We start from the raw sequence: 18042 nt of genomic DNA, 5'->3' as shown, positions 1-18042 counted from the left end.
TGGTGCTGCTTTTAATTCTCTAAAAAACACTTCTTCCGTTTACACATGAAACTGAGAAGCACATACGGAGGTGCTTCCCCCGTAAACGGGACATGTGTTTTTTAGAGAGCTGGAAGCATCAAAAGCTGAAACAGAAGTCCAAACAAACAGGGTCTAAGAAGCCCGGCACACTCCCACCTTGTCGCCTCCTCACGAACAAAAAGGAGCACCGCCCGAACCGATGGAGAGGCGCCGTTGAAGACCACATCATTTCTGTGACGCCAAATGGCCTAGAGCACAAGGGTGCTCGCCGTCCGATAGCTCTTAATCACCGCTCGAGGTCTCGTAACTCCGGCCCACCACGCTCGAAGGCTAGAATCCGTGCTACGCCTCCAACCTTTGCAGTTCGACGCAACGAGGACGGTTTCTCAGATCTGCCTCGCCACAACACATCCCAGCAGGAGATGAGAGAGGATCTCCGGCACCTGAGCACAGAGCAGATACTGAGGAGGGTGAGGGACCCCCTCCTCTGCAGACGATCAGCCGTCTAGCAACAATCTTTCGACGCCAGCCAAGCAAAGAATTGGCAATTGCCAGGAGCTCTGGTCTTCCAAACTTGAGCCGCAAGTGGGCCAGCGGTCATCCCGGCAAACTAATGCTTGTAAGCCGACTGCGCCGAGTATGTTCCGTCTGCAGTCCAGTTCCACACCATGCTGTCCTCACGTCCCCCTCCACAAGCAGCGCTGAATCCTCGTCCAAAGGTCAAGGAACTCACCGAGAGCCTCCTCTCCCAGGTCCAGAAGGAAAGGAGAGGAGAGGGGCTTTCCACGAGGCCACTCTGTTTCCCACCTTGTCCACCACCGAGCTCAATTGATTGGCTGTGACCTTACGGACATCCAGTGGCAACCCTAAATAAGTGCAAGGGAAGCCGCCCACCTCACAATGAAGCAAGGAGCCAACAAGAGCTTGCTGCTCCGATGAGCAACAGATGAGGTGAGCTGAGCATTTGGAGAAGTTGGTGAAGAACCCGGACGCCACCTCAAAGTCGTTGATGATAGCCGAGCAAGCCTTGAGATCCTTCCGAAACAGTCTCAAGAAGGTAACCACGTCATCCGCAAAGATGGAGGTACGGTGACGAAAACCACACTCCGCGAGGCGGAAAAGTAGCCCCTCCTCCCCTGCAATTCGGATATCCACGATGCAGCCTTAGTACCACCACTGCTCAACAGGTGCTGTCGGTTGAATTATAGTCCTTTGACATGGAAATGTAGGTGATCAAAAAGGTGTAAACCGCTGTTGCGTGACTTGAGTGCTAAATACTCAAAGTAAAGCAAACAGTGAACTTCTTGATTGCTTAGTAAGAAGTTCCAAACGAGCGACAACGACAACTTGACCGAAATGGCAAATGAAAGAGCAGACCAAAGAAGAGAGGGGATCTGGCGGAACGATAAAGAAACATTTATTCATGGAGAAACTAACCTTTATACTGTACATGACTTGTCATCCTGATTTATGAATGAAACCAAAGCAAATCACCTATGATTAGCTACTCATTTGAGAATAGCTAGCTAGTGGGAGCACACACGCTTTTGGTTTGGTTTGCTGACTGTGCGGTTTCCGGTGTGGATTAAGACGCTTCCACCTCCAGGTAGTTGGCGAAAACTACTTGGTACTGGTAATTTTATTGCAACAAAAGCAGTGGTCATGTCAGGACTAATTGAACCAGATTTAAATAAAATACGACTTTTATTGATCCTTCCAGTTTAGACGTAAACGACGATGTACACAGTCAAATTGAAGAGTGCCTCGTGAAGATTATGACCTTCTCGTGTCGGATCAATGCTTACGGCGTGTTCATATCAGTTTTCAGGAAATTCATATGTTCTCACCCGCCAACCTGTAGAGCTGTGTGCTTTCAGTTTCTCACTTCACCGTCGCACGGATTCAACAGACAACAGGCCAGCCGAAGTGCACATCAGTTAATTTGCACTGCAATGCAGTGGAGGAGGCGTCAACAAAGTCAAACCACAAGCGTCCCGTTGCCGTCCTTGGCTGACTTATGTTTGACACCACACTTAATCCGAGCAGCAGCGAAAGGCGTTGCAGGCTTTTTTTTGGTTATCAAGCGATCTTATTTTAAGAATGTTGTTACTACTGGTTTCTGCCAAGAAGTAGCCATCGGTAAGCACACCAGTCACCCAACTACTGGCCCCGTGCTGTGTTATCCAATTATACGACTGCTTAAGTTAGCAGTCCCTAATGGAGCATAAATAAGCAGAGCGATCGCAGTACTGGCTGTCAGTGCCCGCAAGGACGACCAACGGACCAACCAAAGCATGAAGTGGCAGCTCGCGGCGCTGCTGCTCCTCCTGATCGCGCTACTACCAGCGTCCGGCGCCTTGTCTGTCCCGGCTGGCGCCGGGATCGTGGCGCGGCTCACGCACGTCGACGCGGGGCGCGGGCTCGCGAGGCCCGAGCTCGTCCGGCGGATGGCACAGCGGAGCAGGGCGCGGCGAAGGCTGCTGTCTCACGACGAGAAAGAGGAAGCGGCGGACCGGCCGGTGCGCGCGCGGGTGCGCACCGCGGGCGCCGGGGGCGGCATCGTGACGAACGAGTACCTGGTGCACCTGTCCGTGGGCACGCCGCCGCGGCCCGTGGCGCTGACGCTGGACACGGGCAGCGACCTGGTCTGGACGCAGTGCGCGCCCTGCCTAAACTGCTTCGACCAGGGGGCCATCCCGGTGCTGGACCCGGCCGCGTCCTCCACCCACGCCGCGGTGCGCTGCGACGCGCCCGTGTGCCGCGCGCTGCCGTTCACGTCGTGCGGGCGCGGGGGCAGTAGCTGGGGGGAACGGAGCTGCGTCTACGTCTACCACTACGGCGACAAGTCGATCACCGTCGGCAAGCTCGCGTCCGACCGCTTCACATTCGGGCCCGGCGACAATGCCGACGGCGGCGGCGTGTCGGAGCGGCGCTTGACATTTGGCTGCGGCCACTTCAACAAGGGCATCTTCCAGGCGAACGAGACCGGCATTGCCGGGTTCGGGCGGGGACGGTGGTCGCTGCCGTCGCAGCTGGGCGTCACCAGCTTCTCCTACTGCTTCACCTCTATGTTCGAGTCCACGAGCAGTCTCGTCACGCTCGGCGTCGCCCCGGCCGAGCTCCACCTTACCGGCCAAGTCCAGTCCACCCCGCTGCTCAGGGACCCCTCGCAGCCATCGCTCTACTTCCTCTCGCTCAAGGCCATCACGGTAGGAGCCACGCGGATCCCTATACCAGAACGTCGGCAGCGGCTCCGGGAGGCGTCGGCCATCATCGACTCTGGCGCGTCCATCACGACGCTGCCGGAGGACGTGTACGAGGCGGTGAAGGCGGAGTTCGTGGCGCAGGTCGGGCTCCCCGTGAGCGCCGTGGAAGGGTCGGCGCTGGACCTCTGCTTCGCGCTGCCGTCGGCGGCGGCGCCGAAGTCGGCGTTCGGCTGGCGCTGGCGGGGACGGGGTCGGGCTATGCCGGTCCGCGTGCCGAGGCTGGTGTTCCACCTGGGCGGCGGCGCCGACTGGGAGCTGCCGCGGGAGAACTACGTGTTCGAGGACTACGGCGCGCGGGTCATGTGCCTGGTGCTGGACGCGGCCACCGGGGGCGGCGACCAGACCGTCGTCATCGGAAACTACCAGCAGCAGAACACGCACGTCGTCTACGACCTCGAAAACGACGTGCTGTCTTTCGCGCCGGCGCGGTGCGAGTGCGACAAGCTCGTAGCCTCAGTCTAGTCTTTGTACAGGGGAAACGGCGCCGGATGTGGTGGCAGAGAATTGAAGCGGTAGGGGTAGATTTTGCGTCCTTTCACGTCAGGCGCGACGCGGTGCTTCATCCGATCCTGCGTGTGATCTCGACCGTCTGCCTAGATGATCTGACGGTGTACACGCATGTGCCATTACCGTAGATGGCCAGGCACTTCAATTGTACAGAGGTTGGAAGTGCTGGAAAAATATTGCCCATTTTGGTCCACACGATTTGACTTTATTTATCCAATGAACAGCAAAAAAAAAAAAAAAAAAAACTCCCACCCACAATAAGTGTTGGGAATTCAAGACAATTATTTTGAATAGGAGGGAATAGATAACAACAAAGATTTCAGATAAACAAAAAGTTACGCAAAAAACTTTGAAGCCAACTTCTTTAACCGCACCATTTTATCTTGATATTTTCCCAATCTCCGGTGACAAAACATTGGAAGACCAAACTTGCACAAATTAGACTAACCTCATATGTTTTATAAAGTCTCATTAGTCGTTCACCTCAGCTGGTGACCTGAGATAATTGAAGCCATGGCGACTGAAGACACACCCCTCACAAAGTAGGTTCTATAACCGCTGAACCATCGCCGAACCGATTAGAACGGCGAAAACTATAAAATTACGAGCCGTGGGATCCGTAAACTCCATGTAGTAAATATAATAACCATACTAGAACGAAGATGGGGCTAGAAAAACTTTTAATCTGTACATCGCCGTCATCACTGTCAGGACAGCGTCGTAAAGGACGCACAAAACTTACAACGAATGTACTGCTAGACGTTGATCCATGGTTGCACTCGCGTCATGCCGAATAGAATAACATACTTTAGCATATGAAAATTATGGTCCACACCTGGCCTTCTTAGTGAGAGTGCTGAACGAACTATGGGCAAATTGATTAGAGCATCTTCACTTGCACCCGCTAAAGGCCCCCAAACATCATATGGGGTGCCGGCGCTGAAAAATCCACCACCCTGCCTTCTAAAATCAAAAAGTAGCCGGCGTGGTCCATTAATTCATGCGGCGCCTCCGGTCCGAACTCAACTCGCAAGGCTATCAAGGGTGCCGGATGAATCAGCGGGAGACTTGGATCCCCTGAGTTATGTCAGTGACCATAAAGTCACTGACTTTAAGTCAGGAGATCTCTCTCGATCAGCTCGATCAGCGGGCCACTTGTAACCATGTGAGTAATATGAAGTTCTAGAAAACAGAGAGTAACGTCTAACACTGACGCTAAGGTGTACGGACATATTTCCATGTGCAGGAGATGGGAACAGGCTCTCCATGCTGCTCCGACTGCATTTGACTCGGAGCAGATGCAATTCGCTTTCCGCGGCATAGTCGCCAGGTCAATATTGCTTTTTCACAAATTGTCAAAAAAATGCGACCTAATTTTGTCGACTGCCACAAGTCGCAGATTCATTTAAACACACTGCAGAAAACCAAACGTGTCCATTCTAATGCATGCGATTTGGGATCATAATCAAAGGACGCAGACGTTGACATGCCAAAACAAGGTGAGTTCATGACATATGGCATCAAAGTCGCTCCACCAAATCAGAACTAGGAGTACAGTGCATAGGGATCTACGACCTTTTGGCTTATATATGTGATGAATAAATAATCTAGGAGGTTGGAGACGTTGACATACCAATGTATGGTGAAACGGTACATAAATACTGCATATAAGTCCAGGGTTGCAGATGCCGCCATGCCTGCTAAATCATGACATTTGGAACCACTGAACCAGCATGTGTGGCATAAAAATTCGTCGCTGAGGCGACTACAAGTCATTACGCAAAAAGATAACCGTTTGGAAGGAAGCTGAACCAGTACAAACATCAAGTTGCTCTATCAAAATGTTGTCATTGTTTCAACTCATAGGTCAGTAGTCAAAGCCACAAACTAATGTTAGACGAGCCACACATACAGCCACACACACGCACGCAGATAAACCAAACAGGCAAATTCATGTGTACAATTGGACCTACATATGCTACTTCTGTTGTACAGAGATGATTCATGTGCAGGTGGCCTAACGGTTGTCCGATACACAAGTCAATTGTCAACTACAGATCTAAGTCAGCGACGACTCTCTACCCTCTTCTCTCTCACCATCCACTAATGGTAGCTACTTGCTCTCTTTTACAGAACTAAACTAAGAACTGCAAACATGACAATGTACAGAGCATATTTCACACACCTGCCCTCAAGTAACTAAAGTTAGCGAACGAATTCGCCCATATCACCACTGTCTTCCAAGTGGCATAAGCTTGAAGGGATCAAACCGTCAGGCCAGAAGATCAAATAATTCTTAGGGACTGGTTTGCACCATTGTGTAACCTTGGCCTGTCAATGACCCTATGGCTGTGTGCTGGTAACGTTTGGCCAGCCCCGCTTGCTGCATCTGCTTTCCAGACGCCGAGAGTGAAACACGACGTTCCCTGGCTATCAACGTAGAAGCCGTCTTGATTTGTTGCTGCTATCCACCCACAGGCAGGAGCCACATTGATTTTCAGCTTTTATCCGCCCCCAGGCACTTGTACATCTTGAATCCGTTCCTTCTTTTTAGACGAGCTACGGCGAGTATAAACAAGTCTCTTTGGAGGGTGTTGTTTCTGAGTCATGTCTTGGTCAGATGTCTTAACGAGCTCCTTTTGAAATGTTTCTTCATGCTGAAATGTATTTCAAATATCAGCAATGAGGACTGAGGTAAAGGAATACAAATCTACACAAAGGAAAGGAATAACCAAAACCTTTTTATCCACTGATTTCGTTTCTCCTTCTGATTTCTCGGAGGCAATGGCACCTCCTTCTTGAAGATCCTTGTCAGCAAGTGATTCCCCGTCATCCAATTTGCGCTTATATGATATTGTTGATGTCGAGCTGTCAGCTGTGTTCCTATCAGTCTCCCGACTATGCACTGAAAACCTGACGGTATGTTTCCTGGTAATAGTACTATCCACCGTGACATCATCGGATCTCACTGTGACATTTTCTTCATCTGATCTTTGCCTTTTTCCACTATATGAATTGTTGTTAACAGAAGTAGTGGCAGATTCTGAACTTGCTCCGCCAGGTCCAGATGTATAATACAAAGACCGTGTTGAGAGGGCAATGTGGTCTCTTCTTGCAGCAAGTATATCATGTTCACATACAACCACCTCTTTCTGGTACAAAACGAGGGTAGGCATGTAAAAACTGCATAACTTTTACAGCTAAAGTAAATCCAGCAATGATATTGGCAGCATATAACACAGCCAATTAATCTGTATCTTAGTGGTATACGAGGAGCTTCCAGACCTAGTGTTTACTTATGAACATGACCTAGAGAGTTTTAACTACAAGAAACAAGGATTCAGTACTTTCACGCAGATATGTAGAATGTGAAATATATATAAAAAAACAAACTGTTAAGATGCTCAATAGTGAACAGTTCAATTATAAGTTATAAAAACTGCGATCAACCGATCATGGATACAATCAACTCTTTGATGTGTACTCCTTTATTGGATCTCAAATGTATATTTAATAGTGTCTATAATTCATACACTTGGTTTAGTAATGGGTGGCCATCATTATCACCCACTAACTTCGAAATCCACTAGTCAGTCGGTGTTCAGAGCCTTGTTGATTTGATGATACTCATGGAGGCAGCTGCAACCAGTAAGGGATGCGGTCAGGCGGTACCATTGAAAACGCAGTCAAAGGCAGCCTATGTTGCGTTCTTTGCAGACCAAATGGCACCTGAAAAACAGATACTGGTTTCTAGAATTCAGGGGACAGGGGGTAATTTCGGGGGGTTTAGGAGTTTGGGTGTATTTTGGACTTCTTTGCCAAACCAAAAGGTTAAAATTTCAGAGGTGAGTGGTAAGTGCTGATTAAAATAGAAAGAGATCCGCTCTTAACAATCTAAAAGATTTATATCCTCGGATTTTTTAAATTTATTGGTCTCAAAATTGGCTTCAGGGTAAACATTTATGCCTTGCACTAGGTCTGATTAGTTAAGACTTTTGACAATCTTTCCATTGTCTTGTGTAGAGTGTCTACTGGTTTCCTTGTCCAGGTGTGCTGAGGCTGGTACCATGGCTGTGAGATCTTGGAGGTATGCACGTCTAAGCTTGTGGAAATTTCTGCGACCGCACCGCAGCAATTACCCTGACCACCAACACCATGGCGTTCATGTGGGCCCTCTCAGCATGTAGCTTCTCCGTGCTGATTTACTTGGCCCTGTTCATGTCCCGGCGCTGGAACCATTTGCCAATTGATTATCAGCGCCGCTGCTGATGGCCGAGGAGGAATGCGCACCTGTGCCGTTGGGATGAGCGGGGAGGATGGGTTTGAGGGGTAGGCGGTGGTGAGGACGCTGCTCATGTTCGTGCTTCACATCCGCATCACGCCCTGTAGAATCGCAGCCTGGAGCAGTGGCCGCCATGGGCAACTGCCGCAAAATATCCTCTAAGGTTCGTGCGGGGTGGAGTTAAGGTGAACAGACAGCTTAAAGTGGCTCAGGGGGCTCCAGTGGATGGTTTGCGTTAATGGGGGGTAAATTCAATGGTTTTAAAGTTCAGGGTGTATTCTGGACTTCCGTAACGAAGGACTTCTTTGCCAAACCATCAAGTTAAAATTACAGATGACAAGTGGTAGATATGAATAAAATAGAAACACATTGATTCTCTAAGCAATCTACTGATAACGAAAAGTCAAGGATCAATTCTGATAATTTCTGCTCAAACAACTCTGTTTCGCAGTTCTTATTTTGAGATTGAAGGGATAGTTCAAGTTCAATAGAATCTTGTCCACAAGTGTGGACTGAAAAAAAATGCACTTCAGCAAAATTAACTCAGCACCAGAAAGAATGAAGCAAGTAATTCTGAAAGAGAATGTTTCATTTTCTGAGCAACCAAAAGGTATATATAACAAGTGAATGCAATTAACAGACAAGGTACCTTCTCTTTTTCTCTTTTAACAATCCTCTCACAAATGAGGCGTAATCTTTCCAATTCAACCTGCCACAGAAGGGAAAATATTGTGTCAGCATAAAGCAGATTTCCCCCTGACGGCTAGTTCGGTTCTACCCTTCCCGGTTGGGATCGACAGGGAATAATGGAATTTTTTCAATACCCCCCCAAAAAAAAATCCCTGAACCCAAGGAGTTCATAAGTTACTGCACAAGTCTTATATTAGTGACTAGCACCACACCACTTTGTTGCTACGACCTAAAAAAATACGATAGGATGTTTCAAGAGAACGTTGTACTGTCATTTTGTGTCTCAGATCAAATAATTTATACACACAACATGGTTTTTGTTAGATCAATAGGGGGCATGCAAGGTCCGAATGTGACAGACCGTGGCCACCAATTGAGTCTTTTATAGTAGAATTTTGCAGTTTACACTCCTAATAAGATGGATTTCACACTAATGACAGTACTGTAGAAATGAGCAAGGAACTATCATGACTGCAGCTTATGCCCCACAAATTAAGGTCCACGACCAATGTAGAGCTGACTGACTACAGTGTTTAAGGCTTCAATGAATGCCGGAATGGAGCGAGATAAAAGGCAGGGAATTCAGAAATTATTAACTTGATATTGCCCTAGTTATTAAAAGAAAGAGAACTGTATCGTTCACATGATTGCACAACTTTGGCCCCCTTTAACAGATAATGTAACAGGCACACTTACCCTCATTTGCTTCATGATCTTGACCTCTGCAGGTCCATACTGCTGAGAGTCAACCTGTGAAAGTTTTTGAAGAGATAAGAAGAATAAGATATTGTTGACAGAACAGCTATAGAGAATTTCCATATCGACGGTAGAAACAGATCTATATAAAAGCACATTTCGAGGAGAGGCTGTTCCATGTGTTTACATATAAAAGAATTCCATCTCCCTCTAAACAATTTGAAGTAACATTTAGTCATTTACCTTTCTTTGCTCTATACTGTGATTGCCACAATATGCTTTGTGTCGCCACAAACTACCAACTTTTTTTGTGTTCATGTAGAGACCAGCATCTCTAGCACATGCAGGATGGAAAGCTACTTGACAGCCTACAGTACCACACTGCAAGGTTGGAAAAGTTTAGCAAGAATAAATCGGTGTCTTTTCATTGGAGATTAGAAGGTCCAAATGATAATTTAGAGGTCCAGACCTTCAAGCATGTGCCAACACTGTGGTGGCAGATCGAGCATGTGTCTTTACCCTTGAGAAGGCTCTCCTTGAATAGAACCATATAATTGAATAGTCAGAATGTTATAATAAGGTGATTAACAAAAATTAATAATTTCGATGGCTTCAAGTGGTACAAACATATAAACAATGAATAATTATGGGCATAAATGCAGGGAGAGATTATTACCGTTCCACCTACTGCGTTATATTGTCCCCTTTTAAAGGTGTTCTCCAACAGCCACTACAGAAATTTGATAAATTTAAGAACGTAGACAAGCTGAAGAAAGCAGCCACGTGAAAAATAAAGATGCCAGTCAAAGTACCTCAGCACAAAAAGCATGAACCCATTTCCCCTTTGTAGTCTTTCGGAAAGCCCCTGATGTACCATCGCACAAACAACATTGCACCAGAAATGATTTTGCACCACTGCAATCTGATTGCATGCCAGAGATGACAGCATCTGATAGCGTCTCTTCGCAAAGTTCACACTTCCAGGGTCCTGTGGGATTTGTCCGACTCCGGTAACAATCTAAGTGGACAGCAGCCTGCTAAACATTCATGGTTGATATTTTACTCAAGTGCGACATGGGAGAGAAGTGAAATACAAAACAGTGAAATACAAAGCACCTTGCAGCTTGAGCAAAGAAATATTCGGTTCAATACAGTCTCACTACGCATGCATACATCACACGGAAGTCCATTTTTCTTGGAAAACTTTGCCAGATCAAAAAAGCCAAAATTAGTATCTGCTGAGACTTTACTATTAGAAAATGATGGATCCTTTGTTTGTGGTAACGAAGCCAATTGGCTAACTCTTAAAGATCCAGCATTGACTTTTGGAATAATCTGCAACAAGGACAAATATTAATATCCTAAGTAACACATGATCAATAAAACAAGCAAAAGAATAGTATGAACCTCTTGTTTGGCAGGCGCTACATCATTTTCTGCCTCTTTAATAACTGTTACATTCCTCGGGTTGTGTGCAACATAAGGTGCAGCTGCAGCTAGGATAGCCTGAGCTTCTTTGTGTCTCCTCTCTGTATTCCCACGTTTCTTAGCTTCCCTTATATCACGAAGGAACTGGTTCACAATGATATGGTCCCATTTTCTTTTATTGAAAGAATCCAGTTCATGAGAAAGATTCTGGACAACCTTGAACCTAATATCGTCTGCAAGATATAAGAAGGACTGAAACATCGATTCAGAAAGCAGAAGAAATAACTCCACTATTGAGTTCATTTTGCACAACCAGTGACGGTACTGCAGCGGCAGGAGCATTAAAATAAAACAGGACAGCAACCAAAACGGACTGGTATTTCTGTAAATAAATAACTTAAGACTTAACACAAAAAACTTAACAGAGAAAGAGAGCGTGCCCTTACCATATCTCCGGTTCATTGCAACAACATCGTCGAGTAGCCTGGATTGTAAATAAACTATCTCTCCCTCTATTTCATCATGGGGAGAATACTCCAGAATACCTGATGATTCTGCTTTAGAAGCTTGATCAGCTGCTGCTATGTCTGTTAATTGCTCGAGTTTCATTGATGAACCACCAAGGTCTGCGCCACGACGAGGGCACAATAGTCCTTCTACTTAAATTGGAGAAAAGAAAGTAGATTCTAAATCTCTAACATGATTAGAAACATGGTAACTGGTATTATTCAATTGACAGGGAGAAGTTAAGAGGAATACCATCATAATATACAGCCTGATCTTTTTTATTCTTAATCTGATCCCTCAAACTCCGCAACTTTTTCTCGACGGATGGATGAATATAGCAGCGGTAACCATCAATGCTACATGGAGCAAGCACGGGATTAGGTTGTCTAGGAGATCAAAGGCGTGTGTGCAGAGTGGGCAAGGTAAGACATAAACAGAAATGGAGTTGTGAAACATACTTGAAAATACATTGGCCAGAAATATGGTCGTCATCAAAATCAGGACAATTCTGTGAGCAATTTTCTACTGAATCAGCCGAGTCCTTAGCTTTATAACCCTCAGGAAAACAATAATCAAATGAAGAGATGCCTTCCTCCAGTTCTGATCCAAGCTGTGAATCAGTTAAGTTCTTGCTTTCAATTCTAGGCAATGTACCTGTTGATAATACAAAATATATATCATTTGAGCCTACATCAAAACAGATACCCGTAGTTGAGAAGATTTTTTATGATTTCAGATTTCAGAATCGGCCTTCCAATCCTCGGGGACTAGTTATATGCTCTGACAACCGAGTTCGAAAACAAGCCCAACTATCAAGGAATTTACAAAAGTTAAAACAAGCAGAACTGTTGGATTTTTATTTGTGGCATGTCAAATATCATAGTCTACAGGTTATACACCTGACGATACAATTTTTGTGAAATATTAGCACACTGGGTGTAGATAGTTACACACCATACTGATTGCAACTCATGAAAAAGTGAAATTTCTGTATAATTACTATTCTGTGTGCTTGTATTGTAAGGCCTATAGTCTTTCCAGCATCGTTCCAGAATATAAGGCACTTTCAGTCAAAAAAGAAAACAAGGCACACTAGCGCAATTGTTGAGCTTTTTCATCGTTTGTCATCAACTATCACATTTTATATGATCAAAACACAAACTAATCTCTCTTCCATTTCCAACGTATTTAAAGAAAGATATGAAGATCCTTTTGTTTTTTCTCTTGGTTTTATACACTATCCTTGTCCCAACTCAAACTATGCCTTATATTTTGAAGTGGAAGGAATACACCTCATGATAGCATGTCACAGTCCCAGATAGCAATTTTTAATACCTTATCCAGATAAAAGAAAATAAATAGCACAGCATTAGTATTGCGAACAATAAGTTTTCGTAGTTCATTTGGCAGTCAACCAGAGAAGAGCAGTGATACATCATGGAGTTCAGAATTAACCAGGTGAAAAACATCAAAGTTAGTTAGAAGCAGTCATACACACAAATGCATACAATTTGTTACCTTGTGGTGTCATAGAACCCTCTTTAAGAGATTTCACTTGAACAGAAGGCACATGAACAGAATTTTGCAGCAACTTGATGATTTTCAATTTCAGGCCAGGGGAGGTGGTCGTTGTTTCAGGCTGCCAAGGAATAAATTTCTTATATAGAAGGACTAGGGAGTCAAGAACACAACAGTATAGCATGTGAAATACAAAGACAGTACAAACTACACACTACACAGACGTAGCTAGACATACTTAAAAGATACAAATACAGAGATGTGAACTGTTATCTTTCTTATTTGTATGCCAAAGATAAGGTTTTACTCACTTTAGAAAGCCTGTTATGAATATCAAATATGAATATATCGCAATTGCAAATTGACGTGTTATATGTTAAAAGAAAAATGGACTAGGAAAGATGAAGTATACACTATGGTAAGCATATTATATCAAATTAAACGATGCCCCGTGAGTTGTGGCGGAACATTAGTCAGAAATAGCCATTGAAGAGATGTGCAAAATGCACAAGAGGTAAAAAGATGATGATTGGTGCCTCCAAGAAAATCCTACGCATGCATGGCCTCTTATAGCATTAATTAAGATGGCTTGGATGACAATGTGGATCAAAGAGAAGACAAGAGAAATAATTATCGTGGAGTAATTTTATATGTATGTAGGATTTACCAATATCATGTATATAAAAAAGTTCAATAATGTAAATTGACAGGTTGATCAAAATTTTGTATGCGAGGGACAGGACCCTGGTGATTGTATATATATTCCAAAGATTAGCAAGGAAAACACCTAGAAGAAACGCCCGTGAAACCTAGAGAAATAATTTATGAAGTACACCGTATTTAAACTACAAATTACCACAAGAGCAGCTTCCAAGGATTCTGAGGAGAGACCCAATTCTGATTCTATATCACCAACACTAACCTTTCCTTGGTCAATTAGCTGCGAAGTCGGTATAAAGATAACAAAACAGGTTATAGAATAATTACTGAATATCTGTACTAGAATTAGGCTTTGTAAGATTAATAGTTACCTTTCTAAGGACTGTAGAAACATCACCAGAATTGCTCACAAGTTTCTCATCCCGTGTAGTCCGATCAACAACCATGTCTGAGTGTTGAATTTGTTGACTTTCAACACTTCGAACTTGTGAGCTAACCACCTCCGTTGTTTGCACTTTGTTTAGGCTGGACAAACTAGAGCTCACAAATGTGTCGTTCAGGAGTTTTTCCTTACTCTTGCGTGTAAATCTCATTTGTTGCTTCTCATCTGAAGTAAGGTTTTCATCAGCCAGACCAACTTGTGGGGTATCATGTTCAGCAACACCATTGACATTGTGTAAGGAGTTGATGCTTCTGGCTGCAGAATGCTTTGCACAAAATGCTCGCATCTCAACCTACAAATATGTAGACAAGAAAACAATTAACAGGCAAACTAACTACAGCAAACATCATTTACGAGAGAAGAAATAGTCTAACATTCGTATGCCCAGATTTTCCCCATATCTCCATATGATGCTTTGCCTCTCTTGCGCATATAGGATGGAAGCAAGCTCGGCATGTTCCTGAAAAACAAACGTTGCCAAAAAACTTAAGCATTTTACACATGGATTGTAAAATAAGATATACATCCACATGAAGAAAATTGAAAATTGCCCACTTATTGTTCAATTCAAATTAATTGTTGCAAAAAAAGAGTTCTGTTATTTAGAGGTGACAGGTAGCATTGCGGAAAAATTGTTTGTTAACTTGGTAATTATAAACAACATGGAAACTGTATTCTACTTCAGTTTACAAGGGTACATCAGACAGCTCACAACAGCCAATTATGCATCTTTGCAGAATTGACACCTGCAACTATATAGTAGTACAGTACTGATCTTGAGTCTCCAGAAAACAAGTTCATTCTTTATATTACAACCCCAGAGGAAAAATAATAAGAACTCTTATAATTGGAAATTTCTAGCACCACAGGAACGGATTACAATTGATAATCACAGAAAGATGATAACAAGTTGTATCATCAAACCAACCTGAAAAACAAGTCAAATCGACTTGACATACTAACTTAAATAATGAAATACGAAGGACTTATCATATGACATCACAGGGGGGTTAATAAATATAAAAGGAAATCAATGCTTTCTGTGGTCATACAACCAGTACCATACAGGTATAGGTATGATTGTCAAATAACACAGATCACTAATTCCGAAGGCATTGAAGGAAAGGTGAACTAATTTCATCAATCATTGTGCTTCTTGTCTTTCAATCATTGTTCCCTTCTATTAAAAAATTTAGGTTGTATTCCACTCCATCATCAAAAAAAGGATTGGAATAGATTGCAATGCCAAAAGGCAGCAAAATCAAATCATCAGATACCACAGTTCAAGCTGAAAACTTAATCGCAAAACCATCAAGCTTGCTCAGCTACTGCAGATAGAATAGGGTGATTAATAATTCAGCATGGAACATCTTATTTGGGTTGACTTATAAATTTGCTTCTGCTGTTGCTCTCTGTCCCACTTGTACTTCTGACTCTTATATCACCACTTACTGGCCAGAGCAAAAAATGCTATGTCCCTGGCTGTTCTGTTTGGTGTGAATTTTGCAGCGATCATTTCAAACATGTGGTACGTTTATGATAGACCTTCACAATTACTAGATAAACTGTAATTTATAATTCAGATCTGAATTTATAAACAGTGAAAGAAAAAACATGGGAAGGGGGTATCATGTAAGTGGGACAAAGCACCGTAAGAAAAGGAAAGGTAAAATATTTAGAAGAAGAATTACACTGTACATAGTACATGAAAGGTTACTGGTAATGTCGTGATCCCGTAATAATAGGTTTTCTTCTGTACAGAAGGACTACAATTCTTGATGCAGGAGGCTAGAAGACCTTATTTTCATAATATAAAGAATGAGGGTGAAAACACATACCATGGCTACATCGGAGACATGCACCATGCATAATCTTGCAAACACCGCACACCATTTTTGTCCGATTCTCTTGGATATCTCCTACATTAGTGATAGGTTCCATAGAGTCCATGTCCTCTACAAGAACCTCTGGTGCCCAGAGACTACAAAACAAGTGTGCAAAATTAATGTTGCCCCCATCTGCAGTTCGACCAGGCTCCCACTTTACAGGTTTCAAAGCACCTTTATCCTTTGGACAAAGCACACAAGGCATAAAGACAGTCGTGCCGGCATCACTCCGTGTCAACCTCCGTGCCAGCCAGCTACTATTACACCAGGCACACATCCAATAGCCATCCGGCACAACCTGCACACCATAACACTTCTGGTGCACCGACACCTCACAGCTATTGCACTTAAGCAGCCTATTCGATGCCGTATCACTTTCTCCTAAGGAACACACATCACATCTTGAACCAGCCTCACCTTCCAAGGATGGCAGCAGAACAAGACGGTCAAGTCCCGCATCTGCACCCAACAGCTTCCTCTTCTTGTTCGGGCGCTCTGAAGTGAGCACAAACCGGTCCTTTGCTCCTAGGAGCCAATTCAATGAACCGTCCAAATTCGGTTTGCAGCCTGGTAAAACAACAGCGTGTCCCTTTCCTTGATCTAATTCAATTTCCCCAGGCTGCTCCTCTTGCTGCAAAATAACCTCCTGCATATCCTGTTCACAGTGCCCTTCGTTGATCCCATTGTTATTGACTACCTCGACGTTGCACCCAACAGAACATGAGCCCTCCTGTGTATCAAGATTGCTATGCACCATGTCATTCTTATTCTGCATCTCCTCGTTCTCCTTGCCCAAAATCAAGTTCGAGTCTGAGTTTTCAGCAATCACGGCCACGTCAGATGGATCAGAATATTCTCCTAACTTCTTGCCGCCGACCACAAATGGTAAAAGGAGGCACGGATCGAGCCAGTTGGGGCCGAAAAGAGGTTTCGGCTCTAACGCTTGAAAGTCATCCAGTGTAAACTCCCGGAAGTAAGCCTCCATGAGATCCCACAAGGTATTGGATCTCACTTTTGCCTGCTCCACAGCAGCGGCCGCTTCGTGTGGCTGAGACTTCTTGTGCTTCTTCCGCACGTCGCCGACCGCCGCCCATCTGGCGACCCGAGCGGGCAGCCATGGATCCCGGGCAGCCGCCTCCTCGCCATCGAACGGCGAACGCAGCGACAGTGCCTTCCTAGCCTGCTCGGACGGGCCGACGCCGGCCACCTCCGGTGAGGCTCCGGCGAGAGCGTCGCCGGTGGGCGGCGCATGGTCGCCGGCGCCCCGGGAGGAGGAGGCGGCGTCGGCGGCGGCCCGAGCTCTCCGGCGAGGCGCCACGGCGGTTGTAGGGGGCGGAAAACCTCTGGAGGCTGGAGCTAGGGTTTCTCTCTGGTCACGATTTTTTTGGGAGGAGTTCAGATCCGCGAGCGAGAGAGGGAGAAAGGAAGAGAGAGAGAAGGGGAGATACTTCCTGTAAAAAAAAATGCAACGCCCGTTTGTCTGTCCCGTCTCTCCGTGGTGGGCCGGGCCTGGCAGCGTCGTCGTGCTCGTGATTCGTGAAAGGCTCCTTTCCACATAAGACGCTACGCGCACCAAGATGATTTGCAGACGCTCCCTCTGGTCACGGGGGCCCGGCCTGTCAGAGACACAGAATGTGTGGCCCTAGCGATTTCTTCGAGGGGATTATGCGCTGCCCGGTGCCGCCCTGCTCTGCGTGGTCGGTCTCACTGGCTTCGGTTCTAACGGGACTGCAGCATGGCTGACATGTGGCCCCGAGAGCCTCTACGTGTTCGCGGAACGGGTGTTTCAGTTACCCCGCGGGGAGGCGACGGGACGCGTGGTTTCCAATAGCGAGAGGTGGGGCTCACGTGGTGGCCGCTGGGCGGTCGACGACGCCACTCCCGTACGCTGCACGCCCGCCGATTAGGAAACGGTTGGGACCTCCCTTTCACGTGGATGCGGGTGGATGGCAAGGCAAGTGGGGCCAGTGTGTCAGGCTTTCTGGGAGCCGTTGAACTCTTTTGGTCCCGCCCGGCTTAGCGGACCGCGCGTTTCGTCCTCGATGCGTACAACGGATGATGGGCCGTTAAGGCTGTAGTTTAAGTGTTTAACCATCGAATACTTGTACCCGGTGGGCCGTGCTGTCGCGGCAGCTATTT

At 45.6% G+C, this 18042-nt stretch overlaps 2 protein-coding genes across 4 annotated transcripts; one reads left to right on the top strand and one right to left on the bottom strand.

Annotated features, from left to right (window-relative positions):
* Positions 1-2125: 2125 nt before the first annotated feature.
* Positions 2126-4002, top strand: LOC100828368 (aspartic proteinase nepenthesin-1). Its single transcript, XM_003564067.4, has one exon. It carries the CDS (start codon positions 2316-2318, stop codon positions 3747-3749), a length of 1434 nt encoding a protein of 477 aa, XP_003564115.1. The 5' UTR covers positions 2126-2315; the 3' UTR covers positions 3750-4002.
* Positions 4003-5601: 1599 nt separating this feature from the next.
* LOC100828066 lies at positions 5602-17035 on the bottom strand. Of its 3 annotated transcripts, none has more exons than XM_010229566.3 (18): positions 15856-17035; positions 14392-14477; positions 13947-14309; positions 13772-13855; positions 12916-13036; positions 11856-12051; positions 11650-11753; positions 11337-11546; positions 10870-11123; positions 10579-10797; positions 10275-10499; positions 10139-10192; positions 9932-9997; positions 9706-9843; positions 9463-9516; positions 8726-8785; positions 6533-6946; positions 5602-6451 (listed from the first exon to the last, which is right to left on the bottom strand). In XM_010229566.3, exons 1-18 carry the CDS (start codon positions 16886-16888, stop codon positions 6299-6301), a joined length of 3834 nt encoding a protein of 1277 aa, XP_010227868.1. In that variant the 5' UTR covers positions 16889-17035; the 3' UTR covers positions 5602-6298. The 3 variants fall into 3 exon arrangements, with proteins under 3 accessions (XP_010227868.1, XP_003564114.2, XP_010227869.1); XM_003564066.4 differs by having other exon boundaries at positions 10275-10496; positions 11337-11549; positions 15856-17034; XM_010229567.3 differs by lacking the exon at positions 13772-13855 and having other exon boundaries at positions 11337-11549.
* Between the last annotated feature and the right edge of the window lie 1007 nt (positions 17036-18042).

The sequence above is a fragment of the Brachypodium distachyon genome, chromosome 1 (assembly GCF_000005505.3).
Source record: "Brachypodium distachyon strain Bd21 chromosome 1, Brachypodium_distachyon_v3.0, whole genome shotgun sequence".
Lineage (NCBI taxonomy): Eukaryota > Viridiplantae > Streptophyta > Magnoliopsida > Poales > Poaceae > Brachypodium > Brachypodium distachyon.
Note: the sequence above shows the minus strand (reverse complement) of the source record. Positions and strands in the feature narration are given on the sequence as shown.

Coding starts and splice junctions, on each gene's coding strand:
- LOC100828368 (XM_003564067.4), top strand. CDS start 2,316: ATGAAGTGGCAGCTCGCGGCGCTGCTGCTCCTCCTGATCGCGCTACTA.
- LOC100828066 (XM_010229566.3), bottom strand. CDS start 16,888: ATGGAGGCTTACTTCCGGGAGTTTACACTGGATGACTTTCAAGCGTTA. Junction 12,052..12,915: donor GGGTTCTATGACACCACAAG/GTAACAAATTGT, acceptor TATTATCAACAG/GTACATTGCCTAGAATTGAA. Junction 11,754..11,855: donor TCTGGCCAATGTATTTTCAA/GTATGTTTCACA, acceptor TGCTCCATGTAG/CATTGATGGTTACCGCTGCT.